This window comes from Vipera berus (genome assembly GCF_964194415.1).
Source record: "Vipera berus genome assembly, chromosome: 13".
In the NCBI taxonomy this organism is placed as follows: Eukaryota; Metazoa; Chordata; class Lepidosauria; order Squamata; family Viperidae; genus Vipera; species Vipera berus.
The window spans coordinates 5,988,225-6,009,861 of NC_138216.1; the positions used below are offsets into that span (position 1 = coordinate 5,988,225).

General features: G+C 43.5%; 1 protein-coding gene across 5 annotated transcripts in view; it reads right to left on the bottom strand.

Moving 5' to 3' along the window:
* Positions 1–21,637, bottom strand: part of VPS35L (VPS35 endosomal protein sorting factor like) — a 47,050-nt gene that overhangs the window by 21,610 nt on the left and 3,803 nt on the right. For 4 of the 5 annotated variants that reach the window (XM_081338398.1, XM_081338397.1, XM_081338399.1 and 1 more), the window contains exons 5-21: positions 21,341–21,365; positions 20,825–20,901; positions 19,963–20,091; positions 17,027–17,111; positions 15,758–15,817; positions 11,810–11,906; positions 11,117–11,164; positions 9,628–9,721; positions 9,091–9,168; positions 7,008–7,130; positions 5,452–5,498; positions 4,516–4,627; positions 3,384–3,500; positions 2,489–2,542; positions 1,675–1,755; positions 1,157–1,219; positions 165–250 (exon numbers count right to left, since the gene is read on the bottom strand). In XM_081338398.1, coding sequence (XP_081194524.1) covers positions 165–250; positions 1,157–1,219; positions 1,675–1,755; positions 2,489–2,542; positions 3,384–3,500; positions 4,516–4,627; positions 5,452–5,498; positions 7,008–7,130; positions 9,091–9,168; positions 9,628–9,721; positions 11,117–11,164; positions 11,810–11,906; positions 15,758–15,817; positions 17,027–17,111; positions 19,963–20,091; positions 20,825–20,901; positions 21,341–21,365 — 1,376 coding nt within the window. Of the gene's footprint in view, positions 1–164; positions 251–1,156; positions 1,220–1,674; positions 1,756–2,488; positions 2,543–3,383; positions 3,501–4,515; positions 4,628–5,451; positions 5,499–7,007; positions 7,131–9,090; positions 9,169–9,627; positions 9,722–11,116; positions 11,165–11,559; positions 12,035–15,757; positions 15,818–17,026; positions 17,112–19,962; positions 20,092–20,824; positions 20,902–21,340; positions 21,366–21,637 lie in introns of those variants that run through there. The other variant, XM_081338400.1, reaches the window with a different exon arrangement.

Sequence of the window (21,637 nt, forward strand, 5' to 3'; positions counted from 1 at the left end):
AAACATATTTTAAACTCTCTGTTTGGAGCAGTGCTAGGTGCCTTTCAAAGGCCTTCCAATGCCAAATGGAGTGCAGAGGAATTCTATCCATCACACTTAGCAGCACCGAAATAGATCTGTCTCGATTCTCTGAAGTGCACTTAATCAGAAGGCATTAGACTTACTTAATAAAAGCTTGCATGATGCATTTACAGATCTCAACTCTCACCGTCTCCTTCTGAAACATATCCAGGAACGGCAAGAATTTCTCCTAGGAAATCAAGGGGAAAAAAAGCATCCAGATTAGAGTGCCGCGCTCAATTCGATGTATCAGAATGAAGTTGTGCCGTCTTGGGCAACACCCAATTATCTTTGGAGCCAGTTCCATGGAAATCAACGGAGAAGGATGTGAGCTTTCTTTAAATTTGCCCGAGACACAGATCAGAGAACCACTGTCAGTTATTCAATGAAACCTAAATGCATACAGGAAGCCTTTGAGTTACAACCATCCATTTAGTGTGTTTAAGGTTACAACAGCACAGAAAAAAAGTGACTTATGACCATTTTTTGCCCTTATGATCGTTGTAGCATCCCCCTGGTCACGCGGTCAAAATTGCAACTGGTTCATATTTTATGACGGTTGCCATGTCCCGGGGGTCCTTATGATCCCCTTTCGCGACCTTCTGACAAACAAAGTCAATGGGGAAGCCAGATTCACTTCACAACGGTGTTACCAACTTAACAACTGCAGTGATTCACTTCACGAGGCTGGCAAGAAAAGTCACGAGTGGGGCAAAACCCACTTAGCAACTGTCTTGCTTGGCAATGGAATCTTTGGACTCAATTCTGGTGGCAAATCAAGGACTACCTGTTATTTTAGGAGGCTAGCAGTTTTCCAAATTCAGAGGATATGGGATAGCAGCTAGTTAGAATTCCTCAGCTCTGGGAAGAGAGAGCCAGTTGGCTGTTTGGAAAGAGCAAAACAGGTAGAGCTTGACGTTCAAAATCCCCACAGTATGCAGATGCGAACATTTAAGATGGGTGTGAATGAGATCTGTTTTAATTTTCAGGTTTACTCATCAGACTTCCAGCTAATCCTAAATTGCCTCCAGGAGAAAATGCACGTTTCATTTCGACAGTCGGCACGCAGGAAGCTTGTAGCCTTGTAGAAACTCACCAATGAGAAGAGAATGGAGAAATCGTGGAGATAGGTGATGACTTTCTGAATTATTGACTGGAGCTAAAATCAGAAAGGAGACAGGGGGAAAAAACAACCCCATCCAGTAAGAATACTCTTCCTTTTTTATCAACACTAACTTTAATTTCCTTTCATTTTACCCTAACGCCTCTGTTCTGTCCTTCAAGCATTATCTAACATTGTTTTGAAAGTAGCCATTCCTTTGGATCTCAGTAAGTTTTACAATAAGAAGAGCTCAGTTTTATTCCCTGCATATACACATATTCACCACCCCCTCACACACACACACACACACACACACACACACACACACACGGACTCACACAAAGAAATGGATTCATCAGCTTTGGCTCCCTCTCTCTTTTCTTTTTTCAAACAGATTCAGGGTGACAGTAGACGTTATTGTTAAAAGCACCCAGGTTTCTCGAATTTACCAATTTAGCCTGATTGACGTTTTTTGTCCTCTTTTAGAAGTTGTGACTGAATTTCTCTCTTACCTGAGGGTAGGCCTCTTCAAAAGCCCGATCTGGAGTCATATGTTTAATGACATCAGCTAAAATGGTATTGACTTCACGCTTCTGCGGACGCAATAAAAGAAAATGGCATCCCAGTGGCCGTAAATTCACAAACTATACAAAGCTAAGACACGTACATTATGAAGCTGAATAACTGAGCAGCTTTTTGCTACATGACTAGCATCAAAGATGGGACTCTTTAAAAGCAAATCATATTTTAAGACAGCGCTGGCTGGCGAAGGTTATGGCAGTTCAAATCTATCACATCTGCAAAGGGCAATAGATTTTCAGCCTCCTGGGTTGAGAAGGCAGATTTCAAGAGTGAAGATTTAACCCAATATTAAAGCTTGTTCTACTGAGAATATTCATGTGTCGGGGTTGGATACGCTGCCGTGCAGATATGTAACAGTGATGATATACTGCTGCAGATATTTCTAGAATAATGTAGGCCACCAAACTGGAAAGGTTATAAAAAAAACAATTACTATTAGAATTTCAAGATTTATTCTCTTTTGTCCCATTCTTGAGACAACTCTCCCTAATGCTATGTGTCAAAGTGTGTTAAGTTCACGAGTGACAAATGCACGATGTCGTTTTTTTTTAAAGATAATTCATTCTCAGGCTGCCAAGAGATATTAGCCCAGCCTGAGAGCAACTTCTAAATAAATAAAAACCGGGCATGCCTACTTCCCATAAAGCAGAAGCAAATGCTCTGAACCGTCATAAAGAGGGGGGGAGAAGGTCAAAGAAGGAAAGGGCAAATATTGAAATAAGAAACATTGAAAGCTGCACCTACCGTAAAATGCCTACACGTATATTCCATCCAGATTTCTGCACAATTGATATAATCCTAAAAAATAAATGCACGAGCATCACCTTTAAAGGCACACTGGCAGGGTTTCACCCCACCCAGCCAGCTTTTTCCACGTTTAACTGATTCTCTAGGAAGTAAGGTAAAAAAAATACCCTGAGCACCCATTTATTTATTAAAAGTAAAGGTAAAGGTTCCCCCGCACATGCGTGCTAGTCGTTTCCTACTCTAGGGGCCGGTGCTCATCTCCGTTTCAAAGCCGAAGAGCCAGCACTTGTCCGAGGATGTCTCCGTGGTCATGTGGCCAGCATGACTAGATGCCAAAGGCACACGGAACGCTGTTACCTTCCCACTGTAGTTGTCCCTATTTTTCTACTTGCATTTTTCACGTGCTTTCGAACTGCTAGGTTGGCAGAAGCTGGGACGAGCAACAGGCCCTCGCTCTGCTACGCAGCACTCGGGATTCGACCTGCCAAACTGCCGACCTTCTGATCGACAAGCTCAGCGTCCTAACCCACTGAGCCACCGTGTTATTAGATTTATAATAAATTTAGGATCCCTGGTGTCTTTGAGCCCCAGAAATGCCCTACTAGGGTGGTACATAACATTCTGAAGAAGCAGCAGCAGTTAATTTTCCTTCTGCAAAATGGTTCTTTGGGACCTGGATACGCTCATCTTGGTGGTCATTCTGAAAACTGAATGAATAACAGCCATTTTTTTGTGCGCATCTCTCACCGCACTCAAAATTTCAAACCTTCCCTCAGTCTTATGTCCGAGCTGGGCAATATGCTTAAGAGAGAAAGTTGCTAATTTACAGTGCATATGTTTCAACCATCTGACACTCCGACTAAATTGCCAATTTCTCCTACTAATAACCCACCTGTGGACTCTTTAACTTGGTAATAACTTTCCAGGCTTCATTTAAGATTTGAAGCCGATCACTTTCCGGTGGGTCAGCTAAGGCCAAATTCTGTCCCAGGGAGCAGAAGAGAAGATGCTGTGAAAATAAAATGTGTCAGGCGTCCCATTTTACTGGCTCCATGCGTGTTTCCCAGTTGAATAAATAACATTAATAATGCTAAGGCAGATATTCAATTGGTAAAAGAGGGAGATCGGAAATACCAACCGGGGGAAAATTTGCTACCCAGATGATGGAAACTTTGGTTAAATTCTTACGGATTTTAATTTGTTTAAATGGCTTGAGTATTTTTGTTCTGAATAAAAAAAAAGCATTTTTTTTTAAAAAATGAACCTTACATTTGATGCATAAGAAAATCTCGGAAGAGGCTTTGCCTCTCTGTGAGCAGAATGCTTTATAAATCAAGTTTTTAGAATATTAATTAACTATTACAGCCACAGTGGATCACAGTGGATCACTGTTATAAAAAGAGAGAGAAGCTATTCTCCAAAGCGCCTGAAGGCAGGTGAAGAAGCAACGGATGGAAACTAATCAAGGAGAGAAGCAACCTGGAACTAAGGAGAAATTTCCTGACATTTAGAACAATTGATCAGTGGAACAACCTGCCTCCAGAAGTTGTGGATGCTCCAACGCTGGAGGTTTTTAAGAAGAGACTGGACAACCATTTGTCTGGAATGGTATAGGGCAGGGGTAGGCAACCTCGGCTCTTTTATGACTCATGGACTTCAACTCCCAGAATTCCTGAGTCAGCTATGCTATGCTATGCTGACTCAGGAATTCTGGGAGTTGAAGTCCATGAGTCATAAAAGAGCCAAGGTTGCCTACCCCTGGTATAGGGTCTCCTCTTTGAGCAGGAGGTTGGACTAGAAGACCTCCAAGGCCCCTTCCAACTCTGTTATTTTGTTATTCCCAGACAGAACCAGCTATTATCAAAAGAACATCCATGGAGAAGTCAAGTCTATAACCACAAAAAACATGTTTGAACCATGGAGTAAAAGACCACAACGCACATTTAATGAAATTATTTTTTTGGGGGGGGTCTATGAAGTGGCTGACAACAATAACAGAATGGAGAGAATGCAGACGAATTTACCTTGGGGAAGCCAGATTCATCGCACTCTTTGATCATACCAATAAAATCCATCGCCCTGGCAGCGATAAATTCAGCGCTGAAGGCAGACATTATGGAATTCAAGAGCAAGGCGCTGGAAGAAATATTATTTCAGAGCATTACAAGACAGTCCGCCAGTTGATATTTTTATATTTTGGCTTTTTACATTAAGATGTACCCAGAACATACAACATTTATGCCTTTACTGCATTTTCACATCCAGAGACCATTAGTGGTTTATTTGGTAAAAGCTTTTTTTTCTATTCTCTGGATCAATTCCGTCTCTGTTACTGGCCCTTTGCAAGAACTCCAGAACTGACTCACTACAAGAAAATCAACTGTCGCCCTTGAGTGGCAAAACAACAGGGCCAAGGTGAAAATCCAACTGAAAGGGAAGGAGCCAAACGAACAGTCCAGGGAAGATTTCATTTTGCATCTCGGTTACGAAGGGTAGAATAATAAACGCAGCAAGCAGCATGTTCCTATATAAATCTATACTGGAGCAATGGCATATTCTGCCCAGGATGAGAATAAATGACATAAGTCTCTGATAGGTAAAGGTAAAGGTTCCCCCACACATGCGTGCTAGTCGTTTCCGACTCTAGGGGCCGGTGCTCATCTCCGTTTCAAAGCCAGCGTTTCTCCGAGGACGTCTCCGTGGTCATGTGGCCGGCATGACTAGACGCCAAAGGCGCACGGAACGCTGTTACCTTCCCACCGCAGCGGTCCCTATTTTTCTACTTGCATTTTTACGTGCTTTCGAACTGGTAGGTTGGCAGAAGCTGGGACGAGTAACAGGCGCTCACTGTTATGCGGCACTCAGGATTCGATCCGCCAAACTGCCGACCTTCCGATCGACAAGCTCAGCGTCCTAACCCACTGAGCCACCGCGTCCCCTGTCTCTGATAAGTGACTTACTTGTTGCCGAGCTTCCTGCATCTCTCCATCATCTCTGTCAACAAAGTCTACAAAAGAAATAAACAGAAAAATAACAAAAAGTAAAAGGAAATCAAAAGCACCTGGAACAGGTGGTCCTCAACTTACGGCCACAATTGAGCTCAGAACTACAGTTTTTCCAGTTGTTAACCGGACCGAGCCAATTTTACAACATTTTTGCGGCAGCCATTGAGAAAATCACCGTGGCCATTGAGCGAATCCACGGCCATTAAGCAAATCAATTGTCTTCAACAGGTATTTTTGGAATTAATGGCGATTAAGCAAATCAAGATTGCGGTGAAGCCAATCCATGGTCATTAAACGAATCGGTTATCTGCAAATGGGCGTTTTTCCATTTACAATAGGAGGAACAAAACTTATTTCTGGCGAAGCATCTGTTCTTGTTTTTAAGATGCCTGGAAAACTGAGGTAAAATCTCAGCTTGTGCAAGATTTTTTATTTCCGCACGCTTGCGTTTCCAGGAGCGTTTTGTGTTGTTGTTTTTCCCCCCACCCCCAAAAAAAATAGTTGGCACATTGAAGTGTCTCATTAGAAATCAGATGTCTTGCTTCAGATAGTCTTAAAGGGAGTGATCACCTTAAGCTGATGGAATTTAAAAATAAAAGGAAGTGTCATTTGCATGACCAAAGTGAAGAAGGAGGATTCCAAAGTGGGATAACAAGTTCCTTTGCTTTGTGCCAAGGAACAAGCTGGGCTGTGGTAAAACTGAAAGGGTACATTACGCTCAGGGGCTTTGCAGAAGATTCTGCATTCAAACGGGCTCAAATCCTTTCAACAAAGTTTGCCTGCAGAATGTCTTGAGTTGGCCATGTTTTTATTCATTTATAATATTAAAAAGAAACCCTACACCAGGGCTAAGCAACCTTGGCTCTTTTATGACTCGTGGACTTCAACTCCCAGAATTCCTGAGCCAGCCACGCTGAGGGGAAAGGGAGAGGTTTCCAAGCTGAGCCAGGCTGGCTCAGGAATTCTGGCAGTTGAAGTCCATGAGTCATGAAGGGGCCATAGTTCCCCCATGCTGGCTCAGGAATTCTGGGAGCTGAAGTCCATGAGCCTTGGTGGAGCAGTGGGCTAATGCCTCCTCAAGTAACACCAGCTGACTGCAATTAGTGCAGGTTCGCATCCCACCAGGCTCAAGGTTGACTCAGCCTTCCATCCTTCCGAGGTAGGTAAAATGAGGACCCAGATTGTTGGGGGCAATTAAGCTGACTTTGTAATAATGCCGCTTGGGGTGTGTGTGAAAACCCTAACAAGCAGGCATATACATAAAATGAAGGCTACTGCTAAGCTTGTAAGCCGCCCTGAGTCTTCGGAGAAGGGCGGGATATAAATGGAATTAAAATAAATAAAAATAAAAATTAAAGAGCCAAGGTTGCCTACCCCTGGGATAGTGCATCTTTTCATTCCCAACCTGTCTTAATGAAAACTTGGGGTGAATTGAGATGAATATTCTCCATTATACTGAGCCCAAGAGACCTTCCAAAGTTTTCCAGAATGAGTTGTTATTTTTCTTTTACCTCCGCAGCTCGGTAAGCAATGCATTGTAGAATCCAGTCAATTGCCGGAGAATAAAGTGTTAGATACAACGGGATCTCGACACACTGGGCCACCAGCTGATTCTGGACAGTGTCCCCATGAATCTGCAGAGAAGATCCAAGGAGAGCGGTCAGCAAAAAGATCAAGTGGTGGGAAAAGAGGAAGGGTTCGCCACAAAGCCAAAGCACGGGGTGCTGACCTCAAGGAAAACTCTGGGAAAACTGATCGGAGGTGAAAGCATCCCAACTCCTAGAAAGTAAGTGGAGAAACCCCGGTTGGGTCAGTCTGCCCACGCTGGAGAAAATGGGATGCGGAGGTGAGCAAAAGGCAGAGCTCTGTTCTGTTCCAGCCTACAAACGGCCCTGCAGAAATGTCAGGGACAACCCTTTTGTTATATTCAAGAGGCTGGAATTAAGCCAACCAAATTTATTTACAAAAACTAAACGAAACAGTTCAAAACAGAGTAAAACAAATACAGACCTAGACTATATCAGAAGCTCTGCAAACGGTTGCCTTCAGCAACCAGCACCTCCCACACGTTCCCCTTTTAAACAGCAGTCTCAGGGCGTGGCTTCTCTTTGCCTCCTCCCGAGGTGCCTCATTGCTTTCCTTTGTTCACTTCTGCTTGTCTGCCTCCTGCTTCGAGCGTCCTTGAACAGAGCCAGCTGTGGATCGCCTTCGTCTAATCTTTCAGGCTCACACAGCTGGGTCTGAGGAGGAACAAGACGGGAGGGGCCTGGCTGAGAGCTCTGCGATGCATCTGCAACCAAAGGCTCTCCAAACCCCGCCTCCTCCTCCTCAGAATTGTCCGATTCAGCTGCTGAAACCACAGGCTGACGCTGAATCACAACAAGCTCCAGGGTGGAATGTAATTTGAACAAGCCCAAAGGTGGACTCTATTGCCTTTCCCCCCCCCTTTGAAAACAATTTTGCTTCTCATCCAAGAAGCTTCTTCAGTTCTAACTTCAGTTTTCCATAGGAACACTTGAACAAACCCGTATTGTTGTGGATCGGAGCTCACCCACCCGATTTTTAAACCATCTTGAAGAATACGACACCCTTGAAGTCAGCACCGGATGGAAACTTTAGGTAGTCATTGACTTAGGACCACAGCCAGGACCACTGCTAAGCAAGGCAGTTGTTAAGCGGGCCCTGTCTGACTTCATGACCTTTTTTTGCCGGGGTTGTTAAGTGAATATATGTATTCATTAAGCAAACCTGGCTTCCCCCATTGACTTTGCTCTTTGGAAGCTAGCTAGGAAAAGTCACAAATGGCGATGAAATGACCCCAGGATACTGCAACCATCCTAAATACAGGCTTGTTACCAAGCTCCATAATTCTGATTGTGTGGATGCTATAATGGTTATAAGGACTCGTTAATTCTGGTCACCTGATTGTGTGGATGCTGCAATGGTTATAAGGGCTCCGTAATTCTGGTCACCTGATTGTGTGGATGCTGCAATGGTTATAAGGGCTCCGTAATTCTGGTCATCTGATTGTGGGGATGCTGCAATGGTTATAAGGGCTCGTTAATTCTGGTCACCTGATTGTGGGGATGCTGCATTGATTACAAGGGCTCCATAATTCTGGTCACCTGATTGTGGGCATACTGCAATGGTTATACGGGCTCCACAATTCCGGTCATCTGATTGTGGGGATGCTGCAATGGTTATAAGGGCTCGTTAATTCTGTTCATATGATTGTGGGGATGCTGCAATGATTATAAGGGCTCCATAATTCTGGTCATCTGGTTGTGGGGATGCTGCAATGGTTATAAGGGCAAGGGCTGGTTGTAAGTTGCTTTTTCAGTGCCCTTGTAACTTCAAATGGTCACTAAAGGAATGGTTGTAAGTCAAGGACTACCAGTAAACCCAAGACCTGCCGTACGGGTGAGCACTCGATAATGTGGAACAGATTGGCCCATTTTTCTAACCCCAAGATCCTCTACCCTGTCGGCGGCTACACAATCCTTTTCCGTCTGAACTAGGAGGTGGGAAAGAATCTTATCCAGGAAAGGATCCAGGTGCGGATTCTGCCGCAATAAGGACATGCCGTTGACTCACTTGCTTAAAGGTTAGGAGGAAATCAAAAAAGTTCTTGTCGAGGTTGTCCTTCAGACGGGGAGCTACTTCCATCCCAACCTGTTTGAGGAAACCAAACGAATGAAATGTCTCTTCCGCTTCTCTGAACACAGTTCTGTGCATTTCTTGGAAAGTTTAATAAAAACGGATCGGCGTATCGCGGAAGGGTTAATTTTCCGTACGATAACGGCAGCGAGATTATTATACGCACAAAGATGGAACACTATTCAAATACCCACAGTGGAGGGATGAGCATAAAACGAGCCAGAATGAGCCGAAAAGGCAAAAACTGACCTAGCTGGTCAGGGGAAAAACAAGAAGTGCTTATTTTAAAGAACAAAAAAACTGGAAACCATTTATGGCGGGGGTCTCCAACCTTGGCAACTTTTAAGACTTGTGGACTCCAGCTCCCCAAATTCCCCAGCCGGTGTGGCTGATGGTCGATGGATTTCCTGATTCAACAATCCCTTTTCTAATTGTTCTGTAAAACCAGACTGGTAAGAGAAAAATATATCTTACCCTGCAGAGGTATGCCCTGGCATAGACAGCCACCAAAGGATCACCAATTCCTCGGATCATGGAAGTCAATCGGGGGAGACATTCCAAAATTCCCCTAAAAAAAAATCAATTCGAGGCATAGGTTCTACTTCTGACAATGGGGAACCGTGTGCTCTCTGAGCTTGGTGGTTTTTCTTGCAGACGTTTCATTATCCAACTAGGTAACCTCATCAGCGCTGTTCTAACTTCTGGCACCTTCTAGCACTGATGAAGTTACCTAGTTGGGTGGTGAAACGTCTGCCAGAAAGCAAACAAGCTCAGAAAACGCCAAGGACTCCACTCTTCAATCCTCAGCGACAAATATTCTCTTCTACCGGCGTCACGTCTGACAACTTCAAAGGTTTATACGTAGGACAACTGGCATTAGACTGGCCACCCCCTAAGTTTAGCAATGAAGGAGTCCAAAGTATAGTTAAGCAAACACAGCAAATCCTAACATCTAACAGAATATCCTGTGAGTTCCTCCTGAAGGAGGAAGCCGAGGGACTCTGCCCCGTGCGATGTGAACAAAAGTGGATAGAAGAGCTTAGCCTGAGGCTCATTAAGCCCTCCACTCTACTAGAATTTTACGTGACTTGCAATCTGTTAGCGCTAGCGGAGGTTTTACTCCAGGAAACAGTAATAAAGTGTATGCTACTGTAAAATTACCCAGGACATTTGCTGAGAGACACTGCAAAGTTTTTGTGACCCTTAAAACTTTCGTGCTCGCTGCTTTACATTTAACCAACTACAGCTATGCAACGGCAAACCCGGAAGAGCTCCACGGAAATTATACATCAAAAACCTATCTTCCTATCAGAGTCTTCGTCCCACAGTTACAACTCTAAAGCTAAAGCCTGCTGTTTATGACCCCAGGAGCCTTCTCTGATCGGTGTGCTAAATTTCAGGGACCAATCAATAAAAAAGCTCTTTGCATCCCAGACATACGTCTTTCCCTATATTTAATGTCCTACACAAAAAAAAAAACAACCCCATCATCATAAAATGAAATTGCAAAGAGATGGTGGAGAAGTCCCAGGCCACAATCCTCATGTTTCATGGCCACAAGCACCCTATTTATCTAAATTTTCAGGTACTCTTTGACTTATGACTTGGTCACTTCAAGAGACCGTTTGAAGATAGAGCTAGTTATGACCTCGTTTAGAAATTCTGAAAGACCCCCCCCCCCCAGTCATAACATTGCATTTTGAGCACTTGGCTAGTTTTCACTGCAGTTTTTGGCAGTTTTTTGCTGGAAACTTGTTTGTTTCCAGTTTCCCGTAAAAAAAAAACATTGAGTACAATGGCTTTGCTTAATGACCATCAAAAGAAAAAGGCCATAAAATCAAGCTTGGTCACATGGTGATCTGCTTAGTGATCACCACAACTTGTAACTCTAATTTTGAGGTCAATTACATACATAAGTGGAGTACGACCTATATTGAATAATCAGACGCTTATCAAGCCTTACGTTTTGAAAAGAAATTTGTTGCACTTCAGTATTGATGTCTCCACATAACTGGTATGGAGTTAGGGGGGAAAAACGGAATTCAGAATAAAATTACACATAGCAAAAGAAGCAGATAATATATTTCCAGGATTGTTATAAAATTTTTCTTCTATCAGCAGTGAAAGATGCAGATAAGTTAAAACCGTTTTGAAAAATGACATAGTCTGCAAGTATGTAGATGACCTTGATTTCACCCAGGGCTTTCCTATAATTCTGCCTGCTAGGGAAGGAAAAATTCTCTTGATATTCATACTTAATAATTGGATTTCCCAGACTTTGAGAGATCAGTGTTCAGGTATTGATCAAATTCTATCGCAAAAATCTCTCTCCACATTCCAGTAAGAGTTTCTATGGCTACACCTACTCAGACAGATAATACATATACTAGCTTGGTTATTGCTAACTTGGTTATTGCTTTAGAGGCTGAGTTTTTCAACATCAGCAACTTTTGAGATGTCTGGATTTTAACAGCCAGCTTGCTTCACCAATTGATTTCTACTGGCCAATCAGGGATCTCTTGTTTTGCCATCTCTTAATACCCAAACTGGCATATCTTTCTGGTTTCCCTCATTGGAGAATACTCAATGCAATCTGAAATAAAAGTATAAATCAGGTAATATTTCTTTCATCAAAGTCTTATTCTAGTAAGGATACAATCTTGGGATGAGTTCCCGGATGGAAGCAATCTTGAAAAACCAGTTTAAGCAGGTTTCTTTGGCGATATCATTCACACTTTCAGGAGTAAAATTGTCTGATGAAAACGAAAAAAAACGAAAACAAAAAACAGAAGTCTTAATTAAGAATCCGCTTCCTTATACTATCTCTCAATTAGACACGGTATTGTAGTCACACAGATATGAGAGAACAGCATTCAACCATATAAAAATATAGCATCATTAAAAATGCTCATTTTGGAGGTCATTACTGTGTAATTTTGAAACTAGACATTCCACTCATTTTGGGTTTGTGATGGTTCTTGGCAATTTCCAATTTCGTATTTGGGAAGGTTTGATTAATAACAGTACAGTGTTTAATAGCTAGATACCATCAAATAGCAATCAATAGCCATAGCAATAGTAATTAGACTTACAGTATATACCAGAGGTCCCCAACCTTTTGGGCACCAGGGACCAGTTCCATGGAAAAAAACTTTCCATGGACCAGAGGGTGAGTGTGGTTTTGTGTGCTGCCTGTATCCCACAGATGGGGCTTTGCTTGTTTGTGCGGACCAGATGCTGGCATGCCATGGCCCAGTACCAGTCCACGAAGAGGAGTTGGGGATCCCTGGTGTATACCCCTCCATAGTGTTTTACAGCCCTCTCTAAGGGGTTTACAGAGTCAGCTGTTGACCCCAATCTGGGTCGTCATTTTCCCAACCTCGGAAGGATGGAAGCCCGAGTCAACCTAGAGCCAGTCAGGATCAAACTGCTGGTAGCTGGCAGAGTTAGCCTGCAATACTGCATTCTAACCACTGCGCCACCACGGCTCATTAAATTAATATGTTATTTTACTAATACAGGCATTTATTGAGGGGGGGGAAGTCTACAGCGATACACCCGCTTATACCAGCATACAGAATGCAACCTATTTCTGAATACGATGTCAAAGAGATCAGTCAAAGGCTATATCCCACACGGGACAAATAGCAGCAGCAAATGGAATACACCAGCGTCCACTGCTCTTTGTGGGGGGAAAAAGTCCTCAATTGAATCCCTCAATAAAAACTTAGTATATGTATTTGTCTGTGTGGCTTAGATGACTGGTTGCGGTGTCCCCGCAGTCATGTTAATCATAATTCGTGCACTTGGCAACCGTCACACATTTTGTAAACAGTTGCGGCATCCCACAGTCAAAGGACTGCCAGTTGTGACCTTCCCATCTGGCTTCTGACAATGGGGAAGCTAGCTAGCAGGGAATCCTGCCAGTGGAGTCTCACTTAATGACTGCAGTGATTCGCTTAACGATCCCTGCAAAAAAAAAAAGGGTCATCACTTGGATGCTGTGGCGCAATGCCTCAATTACTGTGTCGCTTAAGTATTACTTTTTTTGGTCCCCATTGTGATCGTAAGTCACAAAGAACACTTCTGGACATGGTGGAACGATTCTCCTGACCCGGTTTGCCTCGAGGTCCCGATGCCCTGGCCCACAATATTGGCCTAAAGGCGAAAAATAACATCACTGGGCAGCGTCAAAGACACTTGAGCTGGTTCTTGACTGACCCAATTTTAATCCCGTCAAGTCCTCTGAATCAAGATGTCTCCTTGGTTGGTAGGAGAAAAAGGGCAGCTTTGTTTATTGTACGGCAAAAAGTGGAACAGATGGATTGATGGGGCGTCCCAGGGTGATTTTATCCGTTCTGTATTCCAAGCACCTCTTTGGCACGAAACGAGGAACAGCAGCTTTCACTCAATTGCAAGACGCCACCGTTTGTTATTCCGCTGCCGTTTTCTTCAAACACACAGAACCCAGGCACAGATTTTGGGACATTTTAAACCTCTCCCATGTTCGCCACCGCCCCCCACCCCCCCACCCTTCCCCTCCCCTCCTTGCAGCTGAGGACTCTTACATAATGGAGTGCTATGGGGATCCAGATTCTTCAGTTCAAGCATGTGCTAACTGCCGAGTTGGTTAAGGACAAGCACCCTTAACCGAAGCCACTCGACAGAGAACGCAACAAGCAAGATTAGGAATACAACAAAGCACCGTTTAACCCTTCCGCGAAGCCGAACTAATTTCGGGTTGCATAAACATTTCAATGATTATTATTTTTTTAAAGGGAATTTCCAACACTCCGCTAAGAAGCAAAGTTGGCTTCGCCGAGCATTCGTTTTTTAGGCAGAAAGCTTTGGTTTTGTTATCAAGGGCACGGCGGAGTCCTTGCCAATTATCTCTGCTGCAGGCCAGTTTCTTGATGGCGTGGGCTCAGTCAAGAGTCTGTTCTCTTTTATCCGAATGGAAAGAATGAGCACAAGGCGTAACGAGCGTGTTCTCGTCTCACAGACAAGCCGTTCAAGACACAGCTTTGCCCAGGAAACTGTCCGCCTTTGCCATACCTGGGATTTCTCATTCCAGCAAGATTTCAAGAGGGAATTCTCTAAATGAGCTTCAGGCAAAGGAAACATATAACCTCAAGCGACTCAAACAGGAGTAAAGGAGCATTAAGCAGATAAGCAATAAGCAAAAGATCACGAGGGATCTCAAACTATCCTGCACTTCTAGAGAGAAAGAGTTTGGTGTAGTGATTAAGGTGCAAGACTAGAAACTGGGATACTGCAAGTTCCAGCCTCCATTAGGCATGGAAGCCAACTGGCTGACTTGGGGCCCGTCACTCTCTCTCAACCCAACCCAACCCAACCCAAATCAACTCAACTCATCCAAACTCAACTCACAGTTGTTGCGGGGAAACGAGGGGCAGGAGATTTATGCCTTAAGTTGTACCAATAAAGGCAGAAGGAAAATAATACAACTGCATACACATTTTTTTAAACAGGAAAAGCATCTTCATGTTGAGCTAGAGACCAAAATGACTTTACCATACCATCTCCTTGAATGAATATAAATGAATAAGTGGAACTTTATTACAATGGACACCACCACACTATTTTCTCAATAACTGTAGGGAAAGGGTAAGCTTCTACTGGATTCTCCCAGGATAATTTTTCAAGACCCCGATCTAGTTCCAGCCTTGAGATATCCTGGCAGGGAACTACCCTAACTTTTTTTGAGATTAACCAAGATAAGCGAGGGGTTGCCTCTTGAATCAAAAGCCTTATGTGGCTCAGGAATTCTGGGAGTTGAAGTCCACGAGTCATAAAAGAGCCAAGGTTGCCTACCCCTGCTCTACACAGAGAGTTGTGCTCGAAAGCACAGTATGTTTCATGGAATTGTCTCAAATTCCTTAGTCGGTCTTTCTCCTCACTAAGTAAAATATAATAAGGTAATCTGAGGTCAACAATCTCCATGCAATCTTCCCCAAAGATTTGCTGGGCCTCTTTCTCTTAAAACGCAATAGAATTATGACTGGGAAATCCGTATCAGCAACAAGACTGTTGGAAACATCCTTAAGCAGACATGTCAAACACAAGGCCCGGGGGCTGAATGCGGCCCGCGAAGTGGTTTCATGCGGCCCGCGAAGCCATCCTGGAAACAGTGAGGGAACGGCCCCCACTGCCTTGGCCCTGGCCCAGAGACCCTCCTTCTGCCAGAGACCCTCAGATCTGTCCCACTCCTGCCCAGGCCCCCATAGGCACCCTTGATGCCAACGATGTAGAGCTGGCCACGCCCACCCAGTAGGCCATACTCACTCTAGCCATGCCCACCCAGTAGGCCACGCCCACCCAGGCCACACCCACCCAGCCCCCTGAGGGCAACTGCAATGCTGATGCGGCCCTCAGTGAAATTAAGTTTGACACCCCTGTCCTTAAGACTTAGAATGAACATTTAGGAAGTTAAACGTCTGAGATATTTTGGAACGCCTTTTAAAACCTTTCTCAACTGGGTCCTGTTCGTCTTTTCTACTGCTAATTCTGAGTAGTTTGCCTCCAACTGGAGAGAAAGAGGCTAATGAGGGTTTGCTATCTTATCTGCTATGGAACATCATACCTGGCAATGGGGTGCAATGATCACTACACATAGAAAAGATCCTTTCATACACCAACTTTCCTGCAACGACAAGAAGATGGAAAAAACCCCAATGTGAGTAGCCATTCTAGATGCAAGTTCTGGAAGAGACTATTAATAATTGGTTATCCAGTATATGAATTAAAATTAGAAAACTGAAGTATCGGTAATTTAGACATGCTAACACTGATGGAGTTATCTAGTTGGGTCATGAAATGTCTACAAGAAAGCAACTACGCTCGGAGAGCACCAAGGACCCCACAGTCCTTTTCCTCCTCCCTCCTCCTCCTCCTCCTCCTCCTCTCTGCAAACTCCACTCTCTTCTAGCACTGATGAAGTTACTCAGTTAGGTCATGAAACATCTGCAAGAAAGCAGCCATGCTCAGAGAGCACCAATTCAACCCTGAACTACAAAAATGATCTCCTATTGGTAAAATCTCAACTGTGTGGGTTGTCTTGAGGTAAGTTAGCCCTCACACTATCTATTCCATTAGAACTCACAGGAGAAAACAGAGGATATTATGTTAAACAATCAAACCATTTTAAGACATGTGCAGAAAAAACTGCTCTCTTAAAAATGCCATTAGCTGGATAGCCTCTCTAAAAGGTTTTGTGGCAGACTCATGCCAGCTCCAGCCCCTGCCGTCAGAGGAGAATGGGTTACAAATCTAAATAAAGGCTTCTTTTTCTCTCTCTCCTCTTAATTCTAATCATGTTGTGCTTTTGGTTTGCCAAGCGCACTTTTGGCATTACATCATGCTGCCCTCAAGAGGAATAATGGGTACATCATTGTATCTTGCCTGACAGTCCAGACTTAAGAGAGGATATAATCTGCTTTGTTAAATTGCAGAGTGAAAAGGATGGGCGCTCTAAAAAAAACTCCCTAATGTGCTATTATCCAAAAACTGTTTTTAAAATAAGTTGGTGGTGCTGCATTTATTCTATACCGTAACTTACACAGGTTGTCTCTCAGGCTGTCTTTCCCAACCTTAGTCATTTTAAGATGTGTGGGCTTCCAACACCCAGGCTGGGAGGCGAGTTGGCTGGCTGGGGTATTCCGGGAGTTGTAGTCCCACACATCTTAAAATGGCTAAGGTTGGACACACTGTTATAGGGGGTCTATGTGTACGCAGGAAGATCTGTGCATATGTGGAAATAATATCCATAATTATTTTTAGCTACCAGAAAATCATTCACATTTTCTTTTATTTAAAGAAACAAAAAAAAGAACACAGTATGGCTTATACTCACCAAAAGTATCAAGAATGTCTGTTATTAAGACAAATTTACTGGGATAAAACTGAATCACGGTTGTATCTGAAAGAAGTTTAGAACACTGGGGTGGAGGGGAAAAAAAGCGAAACGAAAATTAATCTGTTGCGTCATCACACAGAGTGTCATTTTGCTGATCAAAAGGCAGCTGGAAGATGGCCTGTTATTTGAAGGGCAGAGATTATCCCCTTTTGCAAACGTGAAGATTTCCCCCTCCAACTCTCCAGCATTCTCTTCATTTATTTCCTGGCTCACCCCTCCAGCTGCCTATGGATTCCTTCAGCACTAAATTCCTTCTTAACCCAACGGCAATGGAATGGAAACGCTGCTAAGCCCCGCCGTATTATTTATAATATATTCCAGATGTCGTTCCAGCAGCGAAAGATAAACAGTCCCAATAAACGCAGGGGAAGGAAAGGTGGAAGAGAGTTGCCAAACTCCTCAGCCTTCTACAACTGAATACTCAAGACAGAAAACCCCTGGGAAGTCTCTTTTTGAACCCTCCTCAAGCAACTTTGCTAGAGGAAAATTAACCAGGGAGAAAGAAAATAAATGGATACGAAGAGGTTGCTCTTTCTACCCATTATGGCTGTTATTAGTCGGGCTGGATGTCTCCCAAACAGGGCAGTCGTGCTGAATGCTCTGGGAGCAAGAATAACAGAACATCTGGGAATTCCTGGCTATCCCCTTTCCAGTGATTCCTCTGTGTGTGTGTGTGTCTGTCTGTCTGTCTCTCTCTCTCTGTGTGTGTGTTGTATCGCAGTGGTTCTAAACCTTTCCTTCACCACGGACCCCTTTAAATACCTTTTGTAGCCATGGACCTCTAAGACTTAAGATTTAAAGCATAACATTTTTTCAAGCCTTCCTGGTCCCCCTGTGACATTGTGCCCCCCACCCCCAGCGGTCCGTGGACCAGAGGTTGAGAACCACTGGAATACACCATCAGTGCGTAAAACTTCACAAAAACAGCATATTTATTTTTATTTATTTATTTTATTGAATTTATATACCGCCTTTTCCCGAAGGACTCAGGGCGGTTTACAGGGTATAATTTTTAAAACATTAATACAAAAATTAAGACCAATTTAAAAAAGATTAAACTAAGTCCCTGCAACATGTAAAACCCCAGTTAAAACCCCAATTAAAATATAAAGGTAAAGGTAAAGGTTCCCCCGCACATGCGTGCTAGTCGTTTCCGACTCTAGGGGCCGGTGCTCATCTCCGTTTCAAAGCCGAAGAGCCAGCGCTTGTCCGAGGACGTCTCCGTGGTCATGTGGCCGGCATGACTAAACGCCAAAGGCGCACGGAACGCTGTTACCTTCCCACCGTAGTGGTCCCTATTTTTCTACTTGCATTTTTACGTGCTTTCGAACTGCTAGGTTGGCAGAAGAATTAAAATATAATAGCATATAAAATGTATATGAAGGTAAAAGTTTCCCTGTCAATCATGTCTGACTTTCGGGCTTGGTGCTCACCTTCGTTTCTTGGCCGAGGAAACCAGCGTTGTCCGAAGACAATTTCTGTGCTCCCGTGGCCAGCATGGATATACACCAAAGGCGGCACAGAACGCTGTTACCTTCCTGCCGAAGTGGTACCTATTTATCTACCTGCATGCTTTCGAACTGCTAGGTGGCCAAGGCTGACGGGAGCACATCCCGTTGCATGCAGCTCAGGTCTTGAACCCGGGCTGTCAGCTCTTCCAGCTGCCAAAGTCAGCATTTTTGGTCGCTGAGCCATCGCGCCCCTCGATATAAAATGTAGAGCAAAATAACACCAGAGCAGTGGATTATTTTAAAAAACAGACCGTACAAGTGATAATAAAATTGTGAACAGGGTGAGATTCAAGGTGCTGGTGATGACCTATAAAGCCCTACATGGCATGGGTCCGGATTACCTACGGGAGCACCTGCTGCCGGCGTCAACTTCCCTTCGTCCAGTGCGCTCCCACAGAGAGGGCCTCCTCAGGGTGCCACCGGTGAGAGAATGTCAACTGGTGACCCCCAGGGGGAGGGCGTTCTCTGTGGGCACGCCAGACCTTTGGAACCGCTTACCGGTTGAGCTCCGGATGGCTCCCGACCTTCGCTGTTTCCGCCGTGACCTGAAAACTTATTTATTCGAACAAGCCGGCCTGGTCTGATGGGTTTGGGGTATTTTAATATTGATTTTAATTATCTATTGCATTGGGCATAATTATTTAATTTTCTTTTAACTTTTGTACCTTGTATTTTCGATATTTATTGCCCTGTACACCGCCCTGAGTCCTTCGGGAGAAGGGCGGTATATAAATCAAATAAATATAAATATATAAATATAAATTATGTATGAGCAGTTAGTCGAGTGACTAAAGCTATGGCCGGACATCTAGGCCATTTAGCCAAGGATAAGGCCGCAATTCCTGCGTTAAGTAATCCATACAGTAACCAGGAAGGATTAAGAATTGCTGCAGCATCCTTCTTGCTTTCTTCTTCTTTTCCTTTTTCCTTCTGGTCAACCTGGGGATTCTTACCTACCACGAACCTTTTCGGTGTGAATACTTTACGTAAATAAAACACCTGTCTTAAGGACCACAGGGCTCATTTAACAACCACTGCCAAAAAAGATTGTTAAAATCAGGTTGGTCACATGGCTGACCCATTTCCTGACTTACAACCGTTAACGGGCAGCTCCATTAACTCTGGTAACTTGGAAGACCAGATATATAAAAGAAATGGAGTGAAAGTATCACATCTGGGTTCCCTGCAAGTTTCTTGCTCAAGCATGCCCACTCCAAAAAAAAAAAAAAAAAAGGACGGGGTGTGTGTGTGTGGAAAGAAACCCAGAAGCAGCAGCCAGGAACTCCTCTGAAAAAGTTAAAAGCCCCTTTCTTCATTTTTATAACCCTACTTATTGTAGGATAAAACAAGTGTCATGCTCACCTGAATAACAATCTTAAGGGCTTTGACTTTCTGATCGGAGGCCCAGGCATCCTTCAAGGATTGGTTGAGTTCTTCAATCCGGTTAGTGTAGTCTTGCTGGGTTAAGTTTAGTAGTTCTTTTTGGGAACCCTGAGAAAGCAGGGAGGGTGCCAACGGTGAGTTATTTGTTAACAGCTTTATCCTCTCGTTTTGGGGAGAGCGGCCCGGGAAATGCAGAACCGCGGTACCGTATGGTACAAACCAGCTATCGCTGCTATTCACTCCTAAAGAATTCCGGACACCGTCCTTCCTTCTCCAACAAGCATTTCTGTCTCATGGTTTACCTTAGAAGCACATACAGCTAACCCTCAACTTATAACCATTTGTTTAGCGACCCTTTGAAGTTACAATGCACTAAAAAAAAGGGGGGGGATCTTTTTCACAATTAACGATCACTGCAACATCCCCATGGTCTTGTGATCAAAATCCAGACGCTTGGTAATTGACTCACATTTAGGACGGTTGCAGTGACCCAGGGTCACGGGATCCCCCTTTGGCAAAAGTCAAAGGGGAAGCCAGAGTCACTTAACTGTGTTACTAACTTAACAACTGCAGTGATTCACTTGACAATTGTGGCAACAAAGGTCGTCAAATTGGGGAAAACTGTCTTGCTTAGCCATGGAGATTTTGGGTTCGGCTGCGGTCATATGTCGAGAACTACCTGCTTTTTTTAAAAAATCTATTACAAATTACAGGCTCAAAAGCTCTCATTTCAGTCTCCTCACCACACAGTACCACAGAGCGTAGACTGTGTGAAAACCCTAAAGAATGCTGAAAGAAAGGACAGCAATTTCTTTGCTTTTAAAAATGAATTTTTGCTCACTTCTTCAAGATCATCCAATTCTTCTAGTCTGGTTCGCACTTTCTCTGAAACGGTGGATCCAGGAGTTGAGGCTTTTCCTGCAAGTAATTACATGCTTGAAATTGCACAATCCTCTAGAATTTAATTTACAAGGAAATTGCAGCAATTTTGGACTGAATTAAAGAATAAATTATGCCCCAGTAGTAGCTGAAGAAAACAATTACATGTAGAGTGAGACATTCCAAACTTTTGTAAATTGGCAGTATTTTAGACTCTGGGCCAAATTTCTGGTTTATAAAAGCCTTAAGAATCCTTTGTTTGGAAAACAAATGTACAGCTGTCCAATTTACAGATTTTTTTAATAGTGTGAAGGCTCCAAATGTATCAAAATGGAGAGTTGTTAGTTCAGGAGGAAGCTCCTTCATGTCTGTAATAATCTTCCAGTTAAGCAACATGTTTTATAAAAAAAAGAGAATAGAATAATGCTGGCACTTATATGGAAAACTTTAAGTTAAACATTTGGAAGTGAATGCTTACCTTTTTCAGATCCCATGTATAAATTCTGCAAAGGAAACAAGAAATTCACTTTCAATTAGTGATTCCCAACTGTCCAGTTCTGTTACATAATCAAACGCTGACAGTCCCTATCAAAATTCATGTTGTGAATTACCCCCTATTATGCAGAGCTACAAAGTGGCTGGCTTGATATGTTCTAGGAATTCAATCATACTTTGTAAGCCCAGCCAATTATAAAGTACGGTTTTGCAGCTCCAAAGGTTTCAGCCAGGAGAAAAATATGACCCAATGCCAATTTTCAGCATGACTCCATATGTT